The sequence below is a fragment of the Jaculus jaculus genome, chromosome 6 (genome assembly GCF_020740685.1).
Source record: "Jaculus jaculus isolate mJacJac1 chromosome 6, mJacJac1.mat.Y.cur, whole genome shotgun sequence".
NCBI lineage: Eukaryota > Metazoa > Chordata > Mammalia > Rodentia > Dipodidae > Jaculus > Jaculus jaculus.
This window is the reverse complement of record NC_059107.1, coordinates 29,030,535-29,055,869: the sequence shown is the minus strand read 5'-3', so window position 1 is coordinate 29,055,869 and position 25,335 is coordinate 29,030,535. Positions and strand designations below refer to the sequence as shown.

The following is a 25,335-nucleotide window of genomic DNA, read 5'->3' as shown; positions in this document are numbered from 1 at the left end:
TCTTTCTATGCCTGACAGTTCACTTGACTGGCTGTCCTCCATGTCCTTTCCTATTCTTGCAGATGACAGGATTTCATGCCTGTTTATGGGTGAATCATTCCATTGTGCATATGTACCATACTTTATTTCTCTAGTTATCTGTTGATAGGTGCCTAGGTTGATTCCATAACCTGGCTAATATGAATAGTTTAGCAATAAACATGGACGTGCCAGTGACTCTTCTACATGCTAATTTCATTTCCAGTACATCCAGACTGTTACCCATAGTGGTTATACTAATATCCATTCCCAGCTTCTTTTTTGTACAGCAGCTTCATCATTTAAAATTTTTCTCTTTTTGAGAATAGCCATTTTAGTTATGTTGAGGTGGTATCTAATTGTGGTTTTGATTTAAAGTTCTCTGATGGTTAGTGACAGTGAGTATTTTTAATACCTCTGATGGCCATTTACCTGTTTCACTTAAATGCATATTTCCAGCAGAGCTTGGGCCAGAGCTCATCAAACCATTTAGTTCTTCACTGCTCAGGAAATCCAGGAGCAGGTGCACTTGAAAAAGTCCTGAGCCTGTCTTTATAGCTCCTTCCTTCTTTTCTTCTTTTCCTCCCTCCTTCTCCACCACTTCTTGTTTCATTTCCATCTTTTCTTTTCTTATTATTCCCCTCCTCCCTTTCCCTTCTTCTTTCCTTTTTTTCCTCCTCTTCTCCTTCTCCTCTTCCTCATCTTCTTCTTCCCTATCCTCATTCTCCTCCTCCTTCTTTTCCTCCTCATCTTTCTTTTCTTCTACTGGAAATGCCAACAGTTTCATAGTTAAACATTCACCCTCCAAGATGACTATTCAATACATGAAGAGATTTATTTAAGGCCAGGAGTAGAGTGAATATTGGTGGAACATCTCCTGGGTCCTAGGCACTGTGCTTATGGCCATTCTCATCTCTGTTGACCTTCATAACTATCTTGTGTTGGGAAAGCATCACTGGAAATATTCTTTTTGGACTGATAACAAAAGAGAAGTGACTTGTTTAATACAAGCCATTTGTACATATTCTAAGCAGTCAGCTTGTTTTTATTTTTCTGTACTCCATGAACATTATCACATGATAATTAAGATAGTTCTATATTTGATCAGTATTTTGGAAAAACTTGAGCCAATGTATTACTTTTTATTTTATTTTATTTATTTATTTTTGGTTTTTCAAGGTAGGATCTCACTCTAGCCCAGACTAACCTGGAATTCATCATGGAGTGCTTTTTATTTTAATTATGAGCATAGTTGCCCTCCAGGCCTCCAATTTATGCCCATGTTTTTCCTTCCATTTACTTTATTACAATAATAATACCCATCATAAATACAAGTTTAGTATCCTTTGTCCAGAATGGCTGTGTTCCAGATTTCAGACTTAAAGCCTAAAAGTAAGTTTATTAAATATTTTGACTTCACCTGCATCGACTGTAATCTGTCACATGAGGTCAGTTGTGATATTTTCCACTTGTGTTATTATCTCAGTGCTCAAAAAGTTTTGGGTTTGGTAGCATGGTGGATTTTAGGTTTTCAGATTATTGGTGCTCAATGACTGTGAAGATAAAATGCAAAAGACATGTAAAGTGCTTGGGGCAGAACCTGGCACAAGACATAAAATCAATGAATGTTATAGGCTTATAAACTGCCTTACATTATTTCTGTAAAAAGATGGAGTGCAGTAATAAGATGAGAGACAGTTAATAGTAAGATGAGAGATAGATAGTTGGCATTTATTTACCTATTCCAGACTCATTGAGCTATCACTACAGCCCAATCCTGGCCAGATGCAGAGGCTATTAAGATGAATTCTTAAGGCCCTGACCCTCAGGAACAAACAGTTCAGTCAAAACTTGGTTTGGATTCATGAAAGTGCTGACAGTAAATGACTATGAAGCAGTCAGTGACAAATGGGACATCCATATCACCTCTTGTGAGAGTAGAAATAATATCAAAGCCAGAGGATGGGGTGGAGTGCTGTGGAATGCTGTCTTTGGATATGGCATGGCCACTGAACTCATGAACTCACAACAGCTGTCACTACCTACACAAGAACGGTACAAGAATGAGCCATCATCATTCTGTCTTGGATGGTGGAGCTCATAAGGCCCCCACACCTTCCTGAGTAGCTGTTGACAGTTAATAGTTACTAAGGAGACATTTTCTTCAGTCTTATAGCAACTGCTAAGCTGTCCTGTGCTCTGGTAAATACCCCATCCTGCACATATTCATGCTTTTGTAGGAAACCCTAATTACACTCAGTAGGTTACCAAAGCAGACATCAAAGAGGGACAAATTTGAAAGAAAAAGGGATTCAGCAGGAGTGAGTGGGGGATAAAAATAGGCAATGGGAGGTGAATATGATCAAAATACATTATATACATGTACAAAAATTGTCAACAAATAAACTTTTAAAACAAATTAAGGTCAACCCCCAGCAGCACTAACATCAAGAACTTAATTAAAGAAAAATTAGCAAGGGCTGGGGAGATGGCTTAGTGATTAAGGCACTTGCCTATTAAGTGTAAAGACCTGTGCTCAACTGTCCATATCCCACATAAGCCAGATGCTCAGGGTGATGCAAGCATGCAAAGTCACACATGCACACAAGATAGCACATGCATTTGGAGTTCAATTATAGTGGCTGGAGGCCCTGACTCACCAATTCTCTTTCTCTCTCACACACCTTCTGTCATTAAAAAATTATCAAAAAAAATTCAATAATAGAAAATACATTTTTTTAAAATGACTGGTTTTGCACAGACAAATGCCATGCCAACTTGCTCATCCTGAACATTTTTCTCAGCAAAGAACATTCCATGTCTACATGTCTTCTCTGGTCTTATTTTCTGTGACCATGAAGAGTCCCTGATCTGAGCCTTAGGCCAAGACATAGAGATGTGGCTCCATGCCATGATGCCCGCTTCACCCTGCCATAGTTCACTGTTGGATTGGTAAACAAATAAAAGACCCCAAATAGCAGCCCCTGTAGGGAACTAGGTTTTGGGAGAATATTTTCTTGAGTTCCAGGCCCTTGCCTCAATGGCTTAATGGCCTCACAGGCTGGTCACACAAGCGGTCTTGGACGTCTTTAATGATATTCTTATCTTTCCAGGTCAAACTAACTTATAAGGGAATTGTGCTTCCAGTTTTTGCAGCTGGGTAAAGTTGGTGGAGTCAAACGTTTTATTCCTGCCCCATGAAAATGTTAATCGAGGCTGTGATTCACCAGGCCTTCTTAATGAATGAAACTAGATGTCTAGTTCTTCTAGTGCCTGGTGTGTGGAGTAGAAATCAGAAATAAGAGGCTCTACCTAGCTTGGTTTCTGGGCTCTGGGGAGTCCCTGGCCTCATTTAGTAAGATGGCATGGTAGTTTGGTTGTAAAATGACCAGCCGTGCTCTACCATCTTTGCCCTGCCATGATGAAGCTTCCCTTCAAAATAAACTATCATCTGCTTTGGGTCAGGTGCTTTGTCCAAGCAACAAGAAGGTAACTGCTACAGATGAGGATAATGCCACCTTCATCTGACTGCTGTTGGTGTGGACTTAATTCAATGTGTGTAAAGCCCAATGTGTGGCTTGTAGTAGATGTTCAGAGTGCCAGGCCCTTCTCTCCTCCTCCAGATCCTTTCCCTGTGGTACGTGGTTGTTCTGTATCTGTTGAGAGGTGATTTGTGGGCACATGCTACAGACTCTCTTTAACCTTTACCCTGTCACATACCATGACTGGTCACAGATGCCCCACAGGGCCACCTGGGGGGTGATTCTACACTTAGCTCCACATCAGCCGCAGTGCCTGCCTCACACTGGGCCTGTCTAACACAGTATGGAGATGATTAATGACTAGCTGACTATTGGCTAACCACTTTTAGAATCTTATTTTTCATGAAATGGAAATTTTAAAACTCTGCTTCACAAGATTTTTGAAAGATTTCAAGTAAATAATGATTTTAAAAAGTATTGAAGGCTTTATTCTGGGTCTGGTATCCCCAATCTAAAACTCTGGAGACTTCAGGTCAAGCTTGTGATATATGTCTTAATTCTTGAGAAATCGGGTCTGCTATTGTAGGATTTCATTAGTCTGTGATGACAACTGATCTGCAGAGGGCAGCTGGTGCCCCCGTACGTGGAGTATGTGCTTTTGCATCTTTGCAGCACCCCTTGCCTCCCACCTGGCTCTTGTCACTTGTTCCTTTTGCTGTCTGCCCTGTGCTTGTACAGTGTGCTGCCGACTCCTTCCCTCTGGGTGGGCTGGTTGATGTAAGAAACATGTTTGGCTCTATTTGTATGTATCTTTTCTCATAAAGACACAGCCTTGCAAATTAAAGCCTTGGCTTCTCTTTCTTGTAAGAGGTTCTGTCAAAGGTTTGAATATCCTCTGACCCAAGCTGAACGATGGCTTGAACTTTTAAAATGAATACCACAGAAGGCCAAAGCCTACTATGATGTTGGCAGAACCCTGGCCCCTCATTCCTGCTTTGCCATGATTATACCCATAGTTCATTAAAATGGAAAATGAGTAATTGTTTTGCAATGTCCCAATTTAAAAGTATTTTAAGGTAATTTTAAAAGCTTTTCCTCTTTCAAGGATTTCACAAAAATTAATGAATTCCTAGCCCTATATACCTCAGGTCCACACTTCACCACCACTCCATCATGAGACATTCCCCCTCTGGTTGCCAAAACCGAGTATCTTGAATTATTGCTCATATAAAGCTTGAGGCCACAGATGTTTCATTTTCTTTTTACTTTCAAAAGGCAATTTACTTAGCGGGAGTCACCGGAGCCCTGGGGAGTGGTCTTCCATCAGGAGCTGGCCAAACATTATGATAATATAGTCTTTTGGCTTGGAATGGAGAGAGTCTGTGTGCTCTAGATAGTCATTAGTAGCAGCAAACCCGTAGGCACAGGAGCCAGTGGGAACAAAAGACCCTCGAGTCATACCTAAATTCAAATCTCATCATCTTTGAAAACTTACTCATTATCTAAGTATCCTTAGGCAAATGAGCTAAATGATCTGTGTTCCATTTTCTGCGTTTATGAACAGAAGTGATAGGGCCTAACTGATAGGTTAGACTTAGCAGTTGTAAGAAATTAAGTTAAAGCAGCCATACCATGTTTACTAATAATGTTTTCTTATTTTTTTTATGATATCCTGGCTATGGGAAGAGTAGTGCATAGGCAAAGCCAGCTTCCTATCTAGGAACTGAGAATGATGGGTGGTAATCAGAACTTTCCATTAGATCTCACTCCAGGCTGCCTTGTCATTATAAGGTTGACATTCTAGCCAAGATGGTATTTTATAAAAATTCTAATCTGATATATTCACTTGCATTTATTGAACTTGTACCACTTCACACCAAAGCCAGATGTGTACCCTCTATACCTCATGTCTCCTTTATTTTTGTATTTTTTTAATTTATGTGTACACGTGCCAGGGCCTCTTACCACTGAAATCTGATACTAGATGCATGTGCCATTTTGCTGCCAGCTTTTCATAGATGCTAGGGAATTTAACCCAGACCAGCAGGCTTTGCAAGCAACTGCGTTTAACTACTGAGCCATCTCCCCAGCCCCTCGTCTCTCCTCTCAATGATTTCTATAACTCTAATGGATGGAGAACAGACTTCACAATGTGAAAAGCAGCTATTAAAGCTTTGCCAATGATAGGGGGAAGCTATAAGCAGACACTATGTTTGCTCTTAGAGGCCACACAGACTTCAGACCAACTCAGGCTAGTAACAGTGGCTGCCTTCAATCATTTTTCTTTCCAGTACAATATAAAACCTGAAGGAAATCATTTCTCCTCAGTAGGCCATGAAGAAACATTGTCATAGCTCTGCTTATCTTGGTATGTGCACAAGTCTGATGAATCCAGAATCAAATAAGACAATCAGTATTGAATGAGAGTAGTCTGCCAGGCATGAGAAATAATCATTTCAAGCTTGGAGCCATGGGATAGGAGTCAGGTTTGGGGCCCTAAGGCATCTGTTTCCTCCTGTCCTTATTCTCTGGCTTCTGCTCTGTGCCAGGTGCTGTGCTCAGTGTCCCACGTGGTAACTGCCTTTCCTCCCTATGCTGGCATTTCTCACTTCACAGCTGAAGAGCTGAAGCCATGGAAATGGAATATGAGGACCAGGAAGGGGAAAGGTTGGCATGCAGGCATGGTACATTCTGGCTTCATAGCCAAGATTCTGATCTCTACCCTACCCTGTCAGGACCAACAGAAAACTGTTCTGCCTGAAGTCACAGTGAAATGGAGTCTAGGTATTATTTTTTAAATCTTTTTATTTATTTATTTATTTACTAGAGAGAGGCAGAGGAAGAAAGAGCATAGGCATCCCAGAGCCTCTTGCCACTGCAAATGCACTCCAGACACATTCATCACTTTGTGCACTTGGCTTTTTATATGGGCACTGGGGAATCGAACCTGGGCCAGCAAGCTTTGCAAGCAAGCATCTTTCCCTGCTGAGCCATCTCCACAGCCCTCTAGGGGTTATTTAAAAATAAAATTGGGATGGAGAGATGGCTTAGCGGTTAAGGCGCTTTCCTGTGAAGCCTGAGGATCCAGCTTCGATTCTCCAGGTCCCACGTAAGCCAGATGCATAAGGTGGCACATATGTCTGGAGTTCTTTCCAGTGGCTAGAGGCCCTGGTGTGCCCATTCTCCTCTCTCTCTCATAAATAAAAATAAATATTTTTTTAAAAATTGTCTAACTTGCCTGCAAAGTCTAGCAACAGGGGTTCAATTCCCCAGTATCAATGTAAAGCCAGATTCACAAAATGGCACATGCATCTGGAGTTCATTTGCAGTGACTGAGGCCCTGGCATACCGATTTTCCCTCCCTCTCTCTCTCCTTGCAAATAAATTAAAAAAAAACTTTTTAAAAGAAAAAAAATTGTCTAGAACAAGGGATGTGGGGGCAGCTGATCCCCATAAGCATCAGTTGATGGATGGGGATTAAAAGAGAACTTGGTGCCAAATCCTGCAACTCTTCTGAGGCTCCCTGCCAAGAAGGTTGATATGTAAGGTAAGAACAGACCCATACAACAGAAGAAGAGCTGCTCCAGTCACTAGGCAAACAACCAATAACCCTAGGGGACAGTTTCTTCTATAAGCAAAGCTATGGTATAAGATTCAGGAAGGAACCCTGAGTGTATCTCCCTTCCCACTTCACTCCAGAGCTGTCCCTTGTATTGCAATGCAAGGAGGAGACTACATTGGTTCACTTTTGATTACCTTAGCAACATGCCTGAAGCTGGATGTTTTACGAGACTGACGTGCTGCCTGCTGTGCTAAGAGGATGATGACAGAAGTTGGATATTTTATAAAGAAAAGGGGTTTGTTCAGTGTACAGTGAGAAGCTGAACATTTAATCTGTATAGCAAGGGTTCCTTCAACATGTCACATCACAGTGCATGGCATCATGGTGGAAGCAGTGTGGTTACATAGCAAAGGTAGGAAACCAGACAGCTGGTCTTGCTCTTTTATAACTTTCCACCAAGACTACCCAAGGTCTCATGAGAACTATCTGAATTTCTTCCAAAGACAGTGCCTGTGGATGAGTTAACCACCTTCCTTGGCTTCGTTTCTAAAGAGTTCCACCACCTCCCAACATTACCATGCTAGGGGCCGAGCTGCCAGTAGATAACTCAAAACATCTCTGGATGATAGCAGTACCACAAGTTTTACTTACCATCAACTTGAGGGGTTTGGTGAAAACCTTGAGGTAGAATATAGGAGAGAATGTGTCAGACTCACAAAGTGATAGGCTAAGGTAGGATGCCACAGGAAAGGGGAGGGAGTGATCCCACATTAGATGGCTAGGCTCCTTTATGAGAAATAACCAGTCTTAACACTCAACCTACTCCAAGAGGCAAGAAAGAAGGAAGAGAGGTCAGTGGGGTCCAGATTCAAGGTAGCAGAAATGGAGATAAAGGGCTGGAACTTGGTGGCTGTCTGTCTCAAAACACAGGGGTCCTAGTACAGTCTACCCATTGCCTGCAGTGCTGTAGAAAGATACACAGTGATTTCTCCTATAGGGGAAACTAGAAAAAGAGAGAGGGGGGCTGTGGTGTTGGTCCCCAAGACCATGGCCAGGCTCAATGACTCACCAGGAGGATGAAGTATGAACCGTATTCCTTGTTACGGTTTATTGTGATCAAATACCCCTCTGTATATTGTCACAGGGGAAGGGAGCATGTGGTCAAACCTGACAAGCATGAGCTCTCGAGTCCTCTCTCGCTGGGGTTTTATAGGTACTTTGTGTCCCTCATTTTAACAAGATGCAGCATCACACTTATCAGAGGCTTGCTGCCCAGGATCTGTGCTGGGGCTGCTAGTAGATTCACCCTCTGCTGAACACATACTCACATTCCAGACTTCTAGAAGTTCAAGCAGGTACATAGCACAGGCCATGTTGTAAATACAGTTGGACACAAGGAGTTCCTCTTATCAGTTCTGGGAATGGTGGGAGCACTCCTAAAATAGAAGTTTGCAGAGACCAGCCAACAAGGGTCAGCTTTGCCAGCAGGCCTTTCTAAGGAGAGTGATCTCGGGCCTACTGCATGAGCTCTTTTTTGTCCCTCACACTGTGTCTGTGGGCCTGCCTATAGGGAAGGAGATGTGAGAAGGTAGAAGATTCTGTAGGAACCTCTCTTCCTCATGCACAAAGGTAGCAAATTCAGTAGAGGACAGAAATGTATCACTCCCTCCAAACTGCTGACTTGTGTCCAACGGAGGCTTTGCTGTAGGCGCTGGACGGCGGTAGCAGACATTGTTTCTCATGCTCACAGGAATTATAGGAACATGTGGATTATTAGCTTATCTGCTTGAGAAACTCCACCAGCATGCCTAAAAGCTCTGCAGATTTGTTCCTTGGGATTTGGAAAATATTATTTCTGATTTTCCAAATCAATTTTGCTTACCTAATTGTTTTTTCATTAATTTTCCTGCCAAGAAAGGAGATTGAGGAATGAAAGTATCTAAGTGAAATTAAGTATTTGGGCTGTAGAATTTGTGTCTCCATGGAGATGAGAAGACAAGCTGAACTAGATTAGTGGGTCAGCTGGATACGGGGGACCTTGTGTACCTCTGACCAGAGGCAGTGCCTGCATCAGTGGCCTTGGGAACAGAGAATATGGCCTGATCCTGCTCTGGGGCCTCTTCGTTAGAACTGGTTAAAGCAAATGGACACCGATCCTTCAAAGCTCACTTATGTATTTTGTGCCAGGCTCAGACCAAGAGCTGGGAGGGAGTCACTACTCATGGGTTTCTGATCTTGGGAGGCTGGGTTACAGTTTGGGAGGCAGGCAGCACAAATTGGGATGCCATGACAAGGAAGGCATGGGAGTAGCAGAAAGTCTAGAATTTTTAAGGCCTCACTCTATGTGTGCATGAGTATATGCGTGTGCCTTGGTGAGGGCTGTTGGAGCTGCAGCACTTGGGACTGCACAATAACATTGCTTGAGCACCAGGTAATTGAAGTATCCTAAGGGGTTCAGGAACCAGTTCCTGAGGGACACTCAGTGCTTATCTTCTTCTCTTTAGATGCCAGGAAAAGAAAAAAAAAAAAGATTTTAGACTTTTCCTTGAGCTAACATTGCTGGGTAATTTGTCACCAAGTCTTCAAGGAAGTGCAGGTACTGCTCTGACTTCTGGGTGTGGGTTAGGACCAAAGATATCAGAATTCAAAGCTGTGGACTCAGGACTCTGCATCTGACCCACTTCCTCAGGTGGGGAACATTGTGGGATCTTGAGATAGGAAATGAGTACTACAGTGCTCAGAGGGTAATTTAGGAGGCACCCTCTAGGACCAGTGGGAGAATGGATTAGGCAGAAGAGGAAAGACAGGGTAGAGAGGAGTTGTTTCACACCAGAGGTGTTTTTCTATCTCATTGGTGAGAACCTGTTAAAGGATTTCTGTGCCCTGGGGAAGTGTGAAAAGGGAGGGGATAGTCCCCTCCCCCTCCGCTCATGGAGGCTGCTAGTTAGCATGGGAGTGGTGATGGCTAGTGATTGTTTGCTGGGTTTATTTCCTGGGCAACTGGGCAACTGGGGGCCCTCCTCAGAAAGTCCTTCCTGAATCCTATGTCTTGTTCACCCAACTTTTTCCTCTGGTCATTTAGGCAGTTGATTTTTTTTTTTTTTTTTTTTTTGGTTTTTTGAGGTAGGGTCTCGCTCTAGCTCAGACTGACCTGGAATTCACTATGTAGTCTCAGGGTGGCCTCGAACTCACTGTGATCCTCCTACCTCTGCCTCCCGAGTGCTGGGATTAAAGGCGTGCGCCACCACACCTGTCTCTAGGCAGTTATTTTTGTGCATTATAAGAAATAAGGATATAGTGTGCCAGATAACCAGTTTTCCTAGGACTATTTGTTGAAAATGCTATTGTTTTTAAATTGTGTTTAATGATTTATATTGCTTGTCAACTTGACTAAAACCTGGAGTCATCTGCAATGGATTATCTTAATTAGGCTAATAAAGGCAGGAAGACCCAGCTTTACTATAGAGGGCAGCACTCCATGGACTGGGGTCCTGAATTATATTAAAAAGAAGAGGGGGGCTGGAGAAATAGCTTAGTGGTTAAGGCACTTGCCTGGGAAGCCTAAGGACCCATGTTCAACTCTCCATATCCCACATAAGCCAGACATATAAGGTGATGCAAGCACATTAGGTCACGTATATGCCCAAGGTGGCATAACTCATCTGGAGTTCTATTTCAGTGGCTGGGAGCCCTGGCATGCCAATTCTCTCTCCCTCCCTCCCTCTCTCTCTCTTATAATAAAAAAAAGAAAGGAGAGAGCTGGCTGAATAGCAGCATTCCTCACTCTGCTGCTTCACCATTGGGTGTAATGGGAGCAGCTCCCACTGCCGTGACTTCCCACCATGACGGACTGTAACTTGGAACTGTAAGCTAAAATAAACCATTTTCCTTCCATAAGCTGCTTCTGGTTAAACATTTGTCCCAGCAATGAGAATGTAGCTGATATAGCTATCTTTGGCTTCATTGGCAAAAATCAGGGAGCTGTGGTAACATGGATCTTCATTGCATTTTAATTTGTTTCCCTTTTATTTCTTTGTCTTGGCTTATCACTGTAACTAAGACTTCAAACACAACATTAAATGGAAGTGGAAGAGAAAGGACACCTTGTCTTGTTCTAAATCTTAGTGGGAATGCTTTGAGTTTTCCCCAGTTAGTATGATGTTGGCTATATGTTTGTTACATATAGTCTTTATTATGTTTAGTTATAGTCACTTCATCCTTAGTCTCTCTGGTGTTTTTATCATGAAGGGATTTTGTCCAAGACCCTTCCTGGATTGATTGATATAATCATGTGATTTCTGTCCTTGAGTCTACTTAATAATTTTTTAAAAATTGATTTGCCTATGTTGAATGGTTCCTGCACCTCTGGAATAAAGCCTACTTCAATTTCTTGTTTCTTATAGATTTGTCTAAATTATTTATCCCATCCTTATTTAACTTTGGTAGGTCATACGCATCTAGAAATCCAACCATTTCTTTTAGATTTTCTAACTTGATGGAATATAGGTATTTTAAATAATATTTTTTTCTTTTTTGTTCCATTTTGATTTTTAAATATTTTATTTTAGTTAGTTGAGAGAGAAGGGGGAAAGGGACAGATAGAGGAAGAGAGAATGAGTGCACCATAACCTCTAGCCACTGCAAAAGGACTCTGGATGTATGTACCACCTTGTACATCTAGCTTTATGTGGGTACTGGGGAATTGAACCTGGGTCCTTTGACTTTGCAGGCAAGCACCTTAACGACTAAGTCCTCTCTCCAGTCCTATAATAATTTTCAAGAAGATATTTTACTTATTTATTTGAGAGAGATGGAGGCAAATAAGAGAGAGAGAGAGAGAAAACAGGCATGGCAGGGCCTCTAGCCACTGCAAACAAACTCCAGCTGCATGTGCCACCTTATTCACCTGGCTTACGTGGGTCCTGTGGAATCAAACCTGAGTCCTTAGGTTTTGTGAGCAAGCACTTTAACTGCTAAGCCATCTCTCCAGCCAATATCCTAATTATCCTCCTAATTTCCTTGGCATTGTTATAATGTTTTCTCTTCATCTCTAATTTTATTGGTTAGGGTCTTTACTCTCTCTGTTTGCCAACCTTGTTTAGCTTTTCAAAGAACCAACTTTTGTTTCATTGATTCTTTTAATATTTTCTCATTATGATTTCTTTTATTTCTTCCCTGGTCTTTAGTATTTGTTTTCATATGTTACTTCTGGATTTTGTTTGTTCTTGTTTCTCCAAAGCCTTTCAATACATCACTAGTTTATGCATTTCTCTCTTAGGACTGCCATGTGTTCCATAGGCTTTGGTATGTTTTATTTCTATTTTTATTCAGTTACAGTAACTTTTTAGTATCCTTCTTTATCTCTTCAATGACCCATTTGTCATTCAATAATGTGTTGGCTATTCTCCAGGAGTTTGTATATTTTCTGTATTTTTTATTGTTAATTTATTGCTTTATTGCACTGTAGTTGAACAAAACAAAAGTTGTTATTTCGTGTAAATTTGTTATTTTGTGTACTAAAATTAACCTAATTTAGAGAAAGTTCCAATAGCTGCTGAGAAGAATGTGTCTTCCATGGTGTTTGCATGTAATGTAATGCTCTATAAATGTCTGTTAGGTCCATTTGGTGTGCGATGTCATTTAACTCTGATGTTTCTCTGCTTATTTTCTGTCCTGATAACCTGTCTATTGATGACAGTTGGGTGTTGAAGTTGCCCACAATATCTGCATTGGGATACTCCTCTGATTTTAGAGTTTGCTTTCTAAAACGCAGCACACTTATGTTTGGTACAGATGTCTTTAGGATGGTAATGTCCTCTTGGCAGATTGTTCCTTTAATAAGTGACCTTCTTAATCTCTTATGATTAATTTTGGTTTGAAACCCATTTTTGTCAGACATTAGAATAGCAACACCCATTGATTTCCTGGTTTCATTTGCTTGGAGTATAGTTTTCTATCCTTTCACTTAAGTTAATGTCTCTCTTTGACAAAGAGTGGAGTTTCCTGGACAGCAAAGGAATGGATTATGTATGCTTTCTGATCCAGCTTGTTAGTCAGCACCTTTTGATTGGGGAGTTGAGACCATTAGTGTTGATGCTTTTGCGGTATTTGGTGTTTACTTGGTCTTCATTTGCTGAACTATTCTAGCATTGGTTATTTTTTCTCCTCCTGTAATGTGTCTGTTATTTTCTCCAATAGTAAGTATTCATCCAGTATTCCTTTAGAGCTAGCATAGTGGTCATCAGTTCCTTTAGCCTCTTTTTATCTTGGGAAGTTCCTTTTTTAAAAACATTTATTTGAACATTTAATCTTTTCACTCTGTCCCAAATATCCCTTATAGTCTATCCATGTTTTTTAACTTCTCAATGGTTTTAACTAGTTGATCCAATTCCTGTATTGCATCTTAAAAGCCTGATGTTCTGCCTTTCACTTCATCCATTCCGTTGGTAAAGCTTTCCACGGAACTTTTTGTTTGACATTTATTTTTCATTTATAGCTTGATTTCAGTTGGATTTTCTTCAGGGGTATTATCTCTTTATTGAGTTTCATTTTCATATCCTAAACTGCCTCACTTCATCAAGCTATTTGTGTCCTTTTGGAATTCATTTTGATGTCTATTCATATTCTCTTGGACTTTACTCAGGATTTAATTCATGTGTTTATATGTGTCTTCTTTGACTTTATTTATTTTTTTTGAGGCAAGCCCAACAGACTGGCCTTTTTAAAAAATTTTTTAGATTAGAGAAAGAAAGAGAGAAAATTGGCATTCAAGGGCCTCCAGCCACTGCATTCAACTCCAGACACATGTGCCCCCTTGTGTGCATGTGTGACATCATTCACTTTTGTCATATTGTGCATCTGGTTTATGTAAGACCTGGAGAGTCGAACATGGGTCCTTAGGCTTTGCAGGCAAGCTCCTTAGCTGCTTAAGCCATCTCTCGGCCTTTCTTTGACTTCTTTGTACATGTTTGCGATCATTATTTTCTGTTCTCTGACTACTCTATGCAGTTCTTACGGGGATCCTCCACTATGGGACTGGTAGTTCTTGGGGGAGACATATTAACTTGTTGTGTGTGTGTGTGTTAGCTGCTTTTCATTAAGACTTATCCATCTGAAGATAGTGCATTGGTCAGGTCTTTCTGTGTTGAGTGAGTACTTGGAATGTTGCTTGGTGATGGTGGTGGTGTGTGCACACACACGTGTGTGTGTTCACTTGTTTTTGCTCTGCTTTTGTGGTGCTTGAAGCTCAGTCTTGGAGGTACTTACAGTGCTTCATTGAAAGGGTAGGTGAGGTGATCTCAGTTGGGTTGTACCTATGCCTGATTTCATGCTTGGGCTCCTCAAATGATGGACTGAAGGTGTCCATAGTGGAGGGAAAAGGGGGTACAAGGAGAAACCAAGTGCTGGAGCTCACATGCAGATCCCAACCCAAATGGCCAGCTGTCGGCACCCACAGTTGAGGAAGGTGGGGTGCTAGGAGAAGTCTAAGTGCTGTGACTCACACACAGGTCCAACCCAATTGGCTGGCCATCAGCACCCATGGTAGAAGAGGAAGGAGTCCCTAGGGGTAGGTCAAGGACTGAGACTCACGTGTGGATCCCAGCCAAAAATGTCCTAACAAAGTTTTATGTTTATAGGCAGCCTGACATATTATAACTGGGCAACTGAATTTCTGAACTAGACAGACACGAGTTCAAATCTTTACTTCAAATGCCCCTTACATATGCAAAATTGTTCTGTGGATCTCTGACACAAATCTGTAAGACAACCATCCCATCAATTGTGTCTGCCCCACAGAGCTGTGAGGATACAGAGTGATGCCACAGTGTATGCATGCTGTCTATACTAAGGGTGTTTCCATGGGACACTGAATATCTACCCTGGACCAGACCCACCTGAGGGCTTTTGTGCTCTTTCACATTCAGCCACTTTTATGAAGCCACCTTTACTTAAGAGAAAAGTAAGCAGAGGTCCCCCCAAACAGATGACCTGCCTAGGTGCACACAGCTCTGGATGGGCTAGCATCAAAGGCTGTGCTCCAGGGCCATTTGGATGTACTTTACAGAGGCTCTGACCCTCCCCCACCCTCCCACCTCACACAAGTCTATTGTTAAAATATTGGAGATCGAGCCAGGAATGAGGCACCAGGTGGCCTGATTTCATCTCTGAAGGTTCCAGCTGTCATGTACAGAAGATGAATTTCTGTTGGGCAGCTCTGTTTTTATCTCCCCACCAAATTTAATTTCCCAAATGAGAGTAGTTCTATTGCATTGAGGTTTCCAAGGCTCGCTCTCCTCATAAGAAAGGGCCTTAGTTAGCCTCCGTGGTGCAGAGAAGCTGTAGGATCTGAATGTTAATGCGGCCCCTGTTCCCCCACGATGAAGCTTCTAGATTAGCACCTGTGTTTTTCTTCTTCTCTATCCTCTTACTTCTACAGTTTCTATATCTGCAGTGATGTATGCTCCTATAATAAACTTGCAATTTGCTTCTTGGGCAACAGGACCTTTCATGGCCTCCTATAGACAAATTCAGCTATAAACAGGGAAGGATAAGTAGGGGTAAGAGGCAGGGACAGATGTTCCACAGTGCTGATGAGGCTCAGACTGGTCAAACCGAATTCCATGGTGCCTCAGTTTCTGACTCTGGAAAGTGGGAATGGTGACTGAGCTTAGAGGGCTAGAACGAAGTCGGTGACAGAATATACCACATTTCATCATACCTTATGTGCTGTGAACAGTCACCAAGTGCGTGCTACTCCCTGTGACACCCATGGGTGAGGACATTAGGAGTTGAGAAGGATCATCCCATTGAGCCTTTACATTTTTCCTAGGGGGTGGCAGGATTTATGGTCGTCATTTAATAGATGAAGAAACACTGGCTCAGATAAGTGAAGGACCTTCCCCAAGGTCACATAGGTCATGAGAGGCTGAAGTAGAATGAGGACCTTGTTTGAATGTTCGCCATAGCTACTGCAGAGAACTGTATAACTTCGCTGAAAATCGAACCCCAGCTCTGTCAGCTAGCAGAGAAAACTGTTCTACCAGTTAGGGACATGGAAGACAGAGAAGACCACTCCAGGGACAGCTAATAGCTCTCATGGCATGAGACAAAGAAGGCTTCAAATGATTCCATGCAGTGATACTCAGTGGTCCCTTCCTTCCCTTCTGCTCCCCCATAGGCTAGGAAGCAGTGACAAGGGTCCTGAAGCTGGTCTAGTGGTACATGCCTGAATCAGAGCACTCAGGAAATTATAGCAGGAGGATGAGTTCAAGGCCACTTTGGGCTCCATTGCAAATTTCACTTCACCTACATAGTGAGATCCTGTCTCATGAAAAGTGGGGACGGGGTCGGGGGGAACGGAAGACTTTGTGGAGATAGTGCTGTGCACCAAAACAAGGAAAGAAGTGTGGGTGGAGAATGTGGGATACTAAATTAACATCCCCTTTCTACTGTCAGGCCATAACCTGGAAGCTGGGGCTGTACAAAACAATAAGATACTGTCCCTGTGCATATATACATACATATATACTAGGAAGCATAACTGTGAGATAGGGAGCTGTGCTTCAAGTAAAGGAAGGATGCTTAAAATGCAGTGAGAGCACAGGTAAGCAAAGGAAGGCTTCCAAGCGGTGATATGTTGAGTTTTTGAGCATGATTCCACAAGGGGGTGTGGGTGGGAACAGTAAACATGATGTCATGATAGTAGCTCTTCTGACTATCTAGAACTTTCCTAGGTTATGATGAGGAGCACAGTAGGTGATGTACGCAAACAGAGAAAGCTCAACTCTGTAGTACATACTCCAGGCACTGTGAGAGGGCACCATGCTGGTTTCCTGGGGCTTCCGTGACAGGTTAGCATAAACACTGTGGCTTTATGCAACCAAATTCTATTTTTCCATTGTTCCAGGGCCCTGCAGTTCAAAGCCATAGTGCTGAGTGGGTCTTGATGTTCCCTCTGACATCTTCAGGGCAGGGTCCTTCTTTGCCTCTTCCTGTGACTTCAAGTGTTCTAGGACAGTGGCTACATCAACTCTGCCTCTATCTCCACACTGCCTCTCCTTCCCCTCTGTGTATGTCTGACATCCTGTGTGTCTCCAATAGGGTATGTCTCCTGGAATTTGAAGGCTACCTGTGTATCCAGAATGATCTTATCTCAAATCACACTCACAGAAGCCATTCTCTATAAATTAACTAATTCTGGATATTTCATAACATTTTAACTTTTATATCTGGCATCTTATATTCAGTACAATGGTTGTGAAGTCCATCCTTGTTAATACATATCCCATCCCTTCTATGACTGAATAAATATTCTGTTGTATTACATATATAGCCATTTATCAAAATCTGTAAGTGACTGGATACAGGACCCCATGTGACTACCAATATTATTTGTATATGACCTATTCATATCCTCCTGTGTTTGTTAAACTATTTGTAGATTACTTTTATAAAAAAGATTTTTAAAAATATTGACTTGTATGAGAGAGAGACAGACACTGGGCATATTAGGGCCTCTAGCCACTGTAAATGTACTCCAGATGCATACACCACCTTGTGTGTCTGTCTTTATGTGGGTACTGGGGAATCAAACCCAGGGTTGTTAGGCTTTTTAGTCAAGCACTTCAACCACTTAGCTGTCTCTTCAGCCCATTTCTAGAATTCTTATAGTACTTAATAAAATAGAAATGCTATATAATCAATTGTTACCTGTTTAGGGAGTACTGACAAGCAAAAATCCATATATTCTCAGTATAGATAAAACTAATTTTTCCAATATTTTTGGTTCATAGTTGATTGAAACCTTGGATATGCAATCTTCAAACATGAAGGCCCAACTGTGTCATATGTGGTTATACACTCAAAAGTTGTTGTGCAAGAGTCTGGGCTGTTTCTGCCTTCTGGGTATTGGATACTCAGGACACTTTTAGTTTCTTCACACCCATACCTCAAACACCTGCTCCATTGGTGGGGAGTAATTCTAGATAACCCTCCTTTCCTGTGGCATCCAAGTGCTAACCTTTGGGGTCCTAAGGGGACAACACATCTCATTCCAAGTTCAGGCTCCATGGGCTTCACCACTTCAGCTCCATATCTTAGCTGGGTGACCTGGGTCTGACTTCTGTATCATTTTGCCCTACACTTTGGTCACACCAAATCTGTCTGGGTGGTTGATACATGTGTAACAGGCTTCAACAAATGCTTCTTCAATGGCCAGGTGGATAGCTTATTTCATCAGCAGCAGTTTAAAATGGAATTTATCATGTATATGCCCATGGGAATCTCTCATGAACTGTGCTTGCCTAGAGGACTAAAGTGGAACTTCTTACTTATATGGCCATGGGTATCTCTTATGAACTGTATTTGCCTAAAAGATTTAGTCTGACACCCTCCTAGAGCCACTTTTCTCTTTTCCTTTTCAAATCCCCCTGCCTTTCAGCAGTTAACACTGTCGACAGGCAACTCCACTTGTTTGGAGCATCATAGATGTCTGTCTCACCCTGTCCCAATAAATGTGCCTTAGGGTAAGAAGGTGGAATAGGGTCTCCTCCCCTAGATGTTGATTTTATTTTGCTTCTAGTCCAAAAGGAACCTTCTCTCCATGAGAGGAATTCCACCGTATTTGAAGGCTAGGTTACTCAAAAGACTAGTATATTTTAAAAATAAAACACACACACACACACACACACACACACACACACTTAAGTAGTTTGTCAGCAATTGTCATCTTCTCTTTGCTAGGACAGAACACCCAACCAGACACAGCTGATAGAAGACAAGAGTTTTCTTTGGCTTACAGTTCTGAGGGGAAGCTTCATCACGGCAGGGAAAGCATGGCATGAGCAGGAATCTGGCTCACATCAGCGTATTAGTAGCAGTGAGGAATCAGTCTGAGAGAGCTAGCACTGGCAAGAAGGGTAGGACCATAAAATCCCAAAGTCTTCCCCAGTGACACACCTCCTCCAGCAAGGCTCCACATCCCAAAGGCTCAACCACCGGGGACTAGTTAGAAGGATTAATCACAAACACCACCACATACTCACATACATGCACACAAATTCTGCTAATGATACTAAATACCCCCGCATCATGGGGATAACCTTTCCCCCTTGGACACAAGTTGTAGAATAGATAGAGTATAAACCTGGAGGTGACTTCAGAGATTAGCCATGTAATCCTGCTGGGTAAATCCTCATAGTGCTTATGTTTTTCTGGTGTTTCAGTTGTTTTTAGGCTTGCTTGTAGCAGGAGCTGAGCTTTTACTCTGAATGGATTGGTGATGAGTGCATGTATTTGAACTGAAAAGGGATGTGCCTTAACTTAAAGCTTCTGAGTATCTTTCTGATTATGTGTCAAATGTACCCTCAAGGATAAGGAAGCTACTCACTCTAAAGGCTGTGCCAGTACAGCTGGAAAATGTTGATGTGGCCTGGCATAAGCTGGGGATGATTGCAGCAGTGAAAGCGGTCAGGTTGTGTACACACAGATATCAGGTCTTCCAGAGGGCTGGATGAGCACTGTGGTGTAAAAAAAGAGCCGAGGGTGACATCAAGGCTTTAGTGTGATGACTGCCACGGTACAGTTGGCATCCCTATGGAAACTAGAGCAAAGTTGGAGGGAGACAGGGGCTGGTTTATCTGCTAAAGATGAAGATCCCAGGCAGCCAAGGAGGTGCAAAGCGAGCTACTGCTGTCTGAAAATGGATGTCAGTGGTGGTGTTGGGGGAGAGGTAGTGAAGGAAGGCAGGAAGCACCAGAAGTGACTGTGTGGTGATCACCCTTGCATGGCTACTTTCAATACTCTTTTTTTTTTTTCAAGGTAGGGTCTCCCTATAGCTCAGGCTGCCCTGGAATTCACTATGTAGTCTCAGGATGGCCTCAACTTCTCAGCGATCCTCCTATCTCTTCCCCAGTGCTGAGAGTTAAGGCGTGTGCCACCACACTGGGCCCAACACTCTTAATAGGAAAAGTAAGGAGGAAAACCACATTCAGGTCACAAAAAGAGCTTCATAGATTTTTTTTCCTGCAGAAGAAGAAACTGAGGCCCAAAGAGCATGGGTGGTTTTCTTAAGATGGCACCAAAATGTAGTGACAAGACCAAGACTGAGCCAGTTCACTGAGCCCTTGGCCCTTACTTTTTCCAACACACCAAACTGCCTACTGGCTCGAGGCCCTGAATTCTGATTGTGTGGACTGAAGGCCAATGGGCTGCCACTGTATGACTCTCCACTTTGTCTTCTTGCAGGTCACCATTCTTGTCAGCCTGGCCCTCGCTTTCCTTGCTTGCATCGTGTTCCTGGTGGTGTACAAAGCCTTCACCTATGACCACAGCTGCCCAGAGGGATTTGTCTATAAGGTAAGGGGCCCCAGATTATTCTCAACAATGGGAGGAATTATCAATGTCTTCTCTTCCTGAGTGGTCATAAGTGAGGTATGGAAATGTCCCTCCAGACTATCATATAGGTAGCATGTATCTAGAGAGGAGCTTTCAAGTTTTCCTGAAGGACTCTGATTGCAGGATTCCTTGGAGGCACTATCTAGGTCAGGAGGTGAGTCAGCCCCAGGCTGCACAGCAGCAAGGAGGGACGCTCACTGGCGCCTGACAGTGACCATCTTCAGAAGCCTCTGCTTGGCATGAGTCTGTATGGCTCAGTGGTCATCTCCTTACTGCTAGTGTCCCTGAAGAAGTGTAAGGATATAGGGTGCTTCTGAGCTTTTCTCCCTTGTCTGTGGCCTGGCCCCTGACCCCTTAGGCCCCTTTCCTCTAGGCGTTGGCTTTAATTTTTCTTTCATCATTGAACCACTTGCACTGCCTCAAGGGTGTTTTCCATCTTCTGGGCATCAGTGTTCTTGCCTGTAAACTGAGCACTGATGGCGCATGTCCAATGATGCTCATGAGGACCTAAGATCATTTCAGTCAAACAGGTATCAAAAAAGCCTCTTGGAAAACGGACTCCTTATTTTATTTTGTTTTTTTGGTTTTTGAGGGGTAGGGTCTTGCTCTAGCCTCAGGCTGACCTGGAATTCACTATATAGTCTCAGAGTGGCCTCAAACTCACAACAATCCTCCTATTTCTGCCTCCCAAGTGGTGGCATTAAAGGTGTGTGCCACCACATCCAGCAGATTATGGGCTCTTAATGCATGTAGGTTGCAATAAAGATGTAATCTGTTTTAGAGCTGAAACAAGGGACAATGTTAATATTTGTAATCACCACTTGCTGAGTATTGATTATATATCAAACTAGACATTTTCATAAATGTTATCTCAGCTAAGCCACACTGAAATTCTGAAGAATGGGTTTTGTTTTCCCCATTTTCCATAAGAAGAAATAGAAGTTAAGAGTATATAGTTAAAATAATAAATATAACTACTTGGAGTAAATGAAGGGAACAGGAATGGAAGTGAGAGACATCTAAATATATCTTGTTTGTATTTTTCTTGAACTATGTAAATTGTTGACTTATTTGAAAAATAAATAAGTAGGGGGTAATAGTTTATGCCTTTAAAAATCCCAACATTCAGGAGGCTGAGGGAGAAGGATCACTGTGAATTCAAGGTCAGCCTGGGCTAGAGTGAGACCAACCCTGTCTCAAAGGTGGAAGGGGGCAATAAATAAATAAATAAATAAATAAATAAATAAATAAATAAATAAGAAAAACAATATCTGGAAATTAAAGACAAGCTAGACAAAAATCCTAGCTCTGCCAGACGTGGTGGCTCATGCCTTTAATCCCAGCACTCAGGAGACAGAGGTAGGAGGATCACCACAAGTTCTAGGCCACCCTGAGGCTACATAGTGAATTCCAGGTCAGCCTGAGCTAGAGTGAGACCCTACCTAGTAAAACCAACAACAACAACAAAATCCTAGCTCTGTATCAAATACAGGATATTAATTCATAATGAAAATAAAAATTTCAAGTAACTACAAAATATAGAATATGGACTATAGAGCCTCAGTGGACAATATAGATACTCCTCAACTTACAGTGGGTTTATGATATGATAAACCCACTGTCAGCTGAAGATACCTGCAATACATCTAACCCACCAAACCTAAGAGCTTAACTTAGCATAGCTTGATTCAGAGCCTTATATTGACCGAGAATTGGGAAACCATTAAAATAAAGCTTCCTTTGTAATAAATATTGAATATCTCAAGACTTTATTGAATACAACACTGAGTGAAAAACAGAGGGTTGTGTAGGAATGCATGGTAAAGTTGGAAACTCCTGGGCTGGAGAGTTGGCTTAGCAGTTAGTGCACTTGCCTTCAGAGCCTAAGGACCCAGGTTCACTTCCCCAGATCCCACGTTAAGCCAGATGCATATGGTGGCACGTGCTTCTGGAGTTCATTTGCAGTGACTAGAGGCCTTGGTATGCCCATTTGCTCTCTCTATCTTTCTGTGTAATAAATAATAAATAAAAATATTTTTTTTAAAAGGTCAAAAACTCCTAAGTGGGACCTCATAAGCAGAGGATTGTCTGTATTTTAAGGACATTGAGACCTGCAGAGAAACAGCAGCATCCACTCAGTAGTCTAACTCCAACTGTAATATTCTACAGGCATTGCAGGATAATGCAAATGCAAATCAATGTTAGGAACAAAGAATGTTGATATTAAGATAAAAGAGATGCATGCACAAGATGTGGAGCACAGATGGCCATTGTCTGGCATCACAGCTTAGACAACAACTTGGGGCCACATATGGGGATCTGGCACGTGTGCCACCGCTCATACAGTCACCTTTGCTCGATGTTGCAACGGTATCAACATTAGGTTGGTTTCTTCTACATGGAGGAGTTGAAGTTGTGATGGTGAGGGTGTTGGGAAAGGCCAGCTGTGTGCTGGCCCCAGATGGGTGCTGTCTCGTATGGTGCAGCTCGGAACCTAACGGAGCTGGTGCTCCTGCTGGGGGCAGTTGTGTCTTGGGGTGTTGGAAGCAGTCCACCACACTACTCCTGACTGTGTCTCTTTCTCCTCCAGCACAAGCGCTGTATCCCAGCCTCTCTGGATGCTTACTACTCATCGCAGGACCCCAACTCCAGAAACCGCTTCTACACAGTCATCAGCCACTACAGTGTGGCCAAGCAGAGCACTGCCAGGGCCATTGGTCCGTGGCTGTCAGCAGCTGCTGTTATCCATGAGCCCAAGCCGCCCAAGACCCAGGGCCATTAGAGGCCTACCTGGGCCAGGATGGGGGGGGTGATTGGTGGAGAGGGAAACTCCCCACTGGCTAAGCCAAGCTGGAGCTGCAAGACAACGCTGTACTGCTGTGGTGTGGGGTGGGGGCGGGACTGGATGGGGTCTGGGGAGAACTCTCCAAACATATCGTGCACTGGAGTTGTCTGAATCGATATTTCCTTTTGTCCTTTGGTATTGTTGATTCGTCCCCAAGTCAGGCTCATGTACAAAGGCATGTTTCGTGTTGGTTGTTCCCATGTAAGATATTTCCAAAGCCACTGCTTATTCTTTGTTAGGCAAACTTAGAAACAGAAAAGGAGAGCCAGAGAAAAATGAGTAAAAAAAAAAAAAAAAATTCACAGGCTCCATGTGGAAGACACTGAAGGGCAGTGAAGAACACGGCCTCACTGAGTGCTGAGATGAGACACCGTAGCTTCAGCGTGGGCATCGGAACGAGTGTGTGGCACAGGCTGGGGTGACGGGGCTTGCCTCTGACGTGCTGACAGAAGCACAGGAAGACAGGAAGGCTGAGTTGGAGAGAAAGCGAATGTTGACATTTCTTAGCCAGGGATGCACTGAGGAGCACTCTCTGGAGAGTTTTCAAGTTGAGCACAAGTGTTGGGCGGTGGTAGGGGGACATGGGCAGCCCACGAGGCCAGAGCTCCAAGTGCTGATTGTGTGGGTGTGGCGTGGGGTCAGCAAACACAGATCTAGGTAGGTGTTATGTTACACTTCTTTTCTCAGTTGTACACCTGGATGCTTATGAGATGGTAGGAATGAGGAGCGAGAGAAAAGAGGAGAGGCTGCAAGAGAGAAGATGCAGGTCAGACAGGTAACCCAGGGCCAAACTAGAAGCATAGGCACTTGCTTTTGAAACGTTTCTGTTTGTTGTTTTCCGATGTGCTACCAGCAACAGTAGTAACAGTTGGACTATAACCGGGAAACTCAAGTGTAACAGCCAAGAGGAAACAAAGATTGAGCCTACAACCTGACAGGCCATTTCTAAAACGAAGTTGAAAACGGTGACTCTCTTTTGCCCACTTCATTGTGTTGAAAGGGGACATGTGTCCAAATTTCCCAAGTTCTAGAAGCTCCTGACCAGGAGGCAGTGTTCAGCATTGGTCGTGCCTCCCACTCCATGGAACCCTGTTGGGGTCCCCTCACTTGTCACTAACATTTCAGGGAGGCCTGTTCTGCAGAGGTCCTGGCTCTAGGCCTAACAGGGCCAGAATTGGCTCAGAGGATTGTTTATTTAAGTTGTGTTACTATTTTCCAACGTGTCTTGAACAGGCCATTTAAACAGGCTTGCTATGTTGCTGACATCACTGTACACAACAACTGGGTATAAGACTAGTCTAGCTCAAACCACCCTGCCAGTGTTCTCATCTGACATCTCTTCTCCCTCCCCCATCCTCCCATCACCTTGAGTCACCTGTAAATTCATTTGTCATCTGAAGCAGATTAACAAATTGTCCCTAGCAAAACCACAGAGCGCTTTCTAATTTTGTGGTGTATTTTTGTCAGTAGGTAGCAGAGGCTGAAGTATTTTTTTTGGTGTAATCCTTGAAATTTTCTGACAGGAAACAAATAAACATAGATGTGTCTGAGAGTCTCGACCGTCCTTTACAATGTTCTGTTCAATAAATATGATCGTGGGAAGATGATGGGGTGAGATTAGGAACCAAGCGTCCTATGAGGTGGGAGAAGGAATTGGGACACAAGCAGGATCTCCATGTTAAGTCAACTAGGGCTTGATATGATGAAACATGAGTCCTGAAATAATGCCAAGGGACTGGCAAGATGCTGAGATCCAGATATGTTACTGAGATCAGATGAAGGCCAGACATGACAAGATATTAAAGTCCTAGCATGAGGCAGAAGACTTGTTGTGAGAGGAGGTCCAGAAATGAAAGTGAAGACCTAAGAGGATGCTGAGGTCTTATCATGATGTGAGGTTGAAGAGCTGGAAGACCTGAAATGACACTGAAGGTCTGACATGATGGTAATGTCATGACATGACGAGTGCCTGACATATATTATGGGCCTAAAATGATGCTGAGATCACACAAGATTCTGAAGTTTTAACAGGC

At 42.8% G+C, this 25,335-nt stretch overlaps 1 protein-coding gene across 2 annotated transcripts in view; it reads left to right on the top strand.

Annotated features, from left to right (window-relative positions):
- The window catches only part of Nsg2 (neuronal vesicle trafficking associated 2), a 70,168-nt gene extending 45,314 nt beyond the window's left edge, over positions 1–24,854 (top strand). For both annotated transcript variants that reach the window (XM_004665008.2, XM_045153369.1), the window contains exons 4-5: positions 20,308–20,418; positions 23,048–24,854. In XM_004665008.2, the coding sequence (XP_004665065.1) occupies positions 20,308–20,418; positions 23,048–23,239 (303 nt within the window). In that variant the 3' untranslated portion in view covers positions 23,240–24,854. The remainder of the gene's footprint in view (positions 1–20,307; positions 20,419–23,047) is intronic.
- The last annotated feature ends 481 nt before the right edge of the window (positions 24,855–25,335 follow it).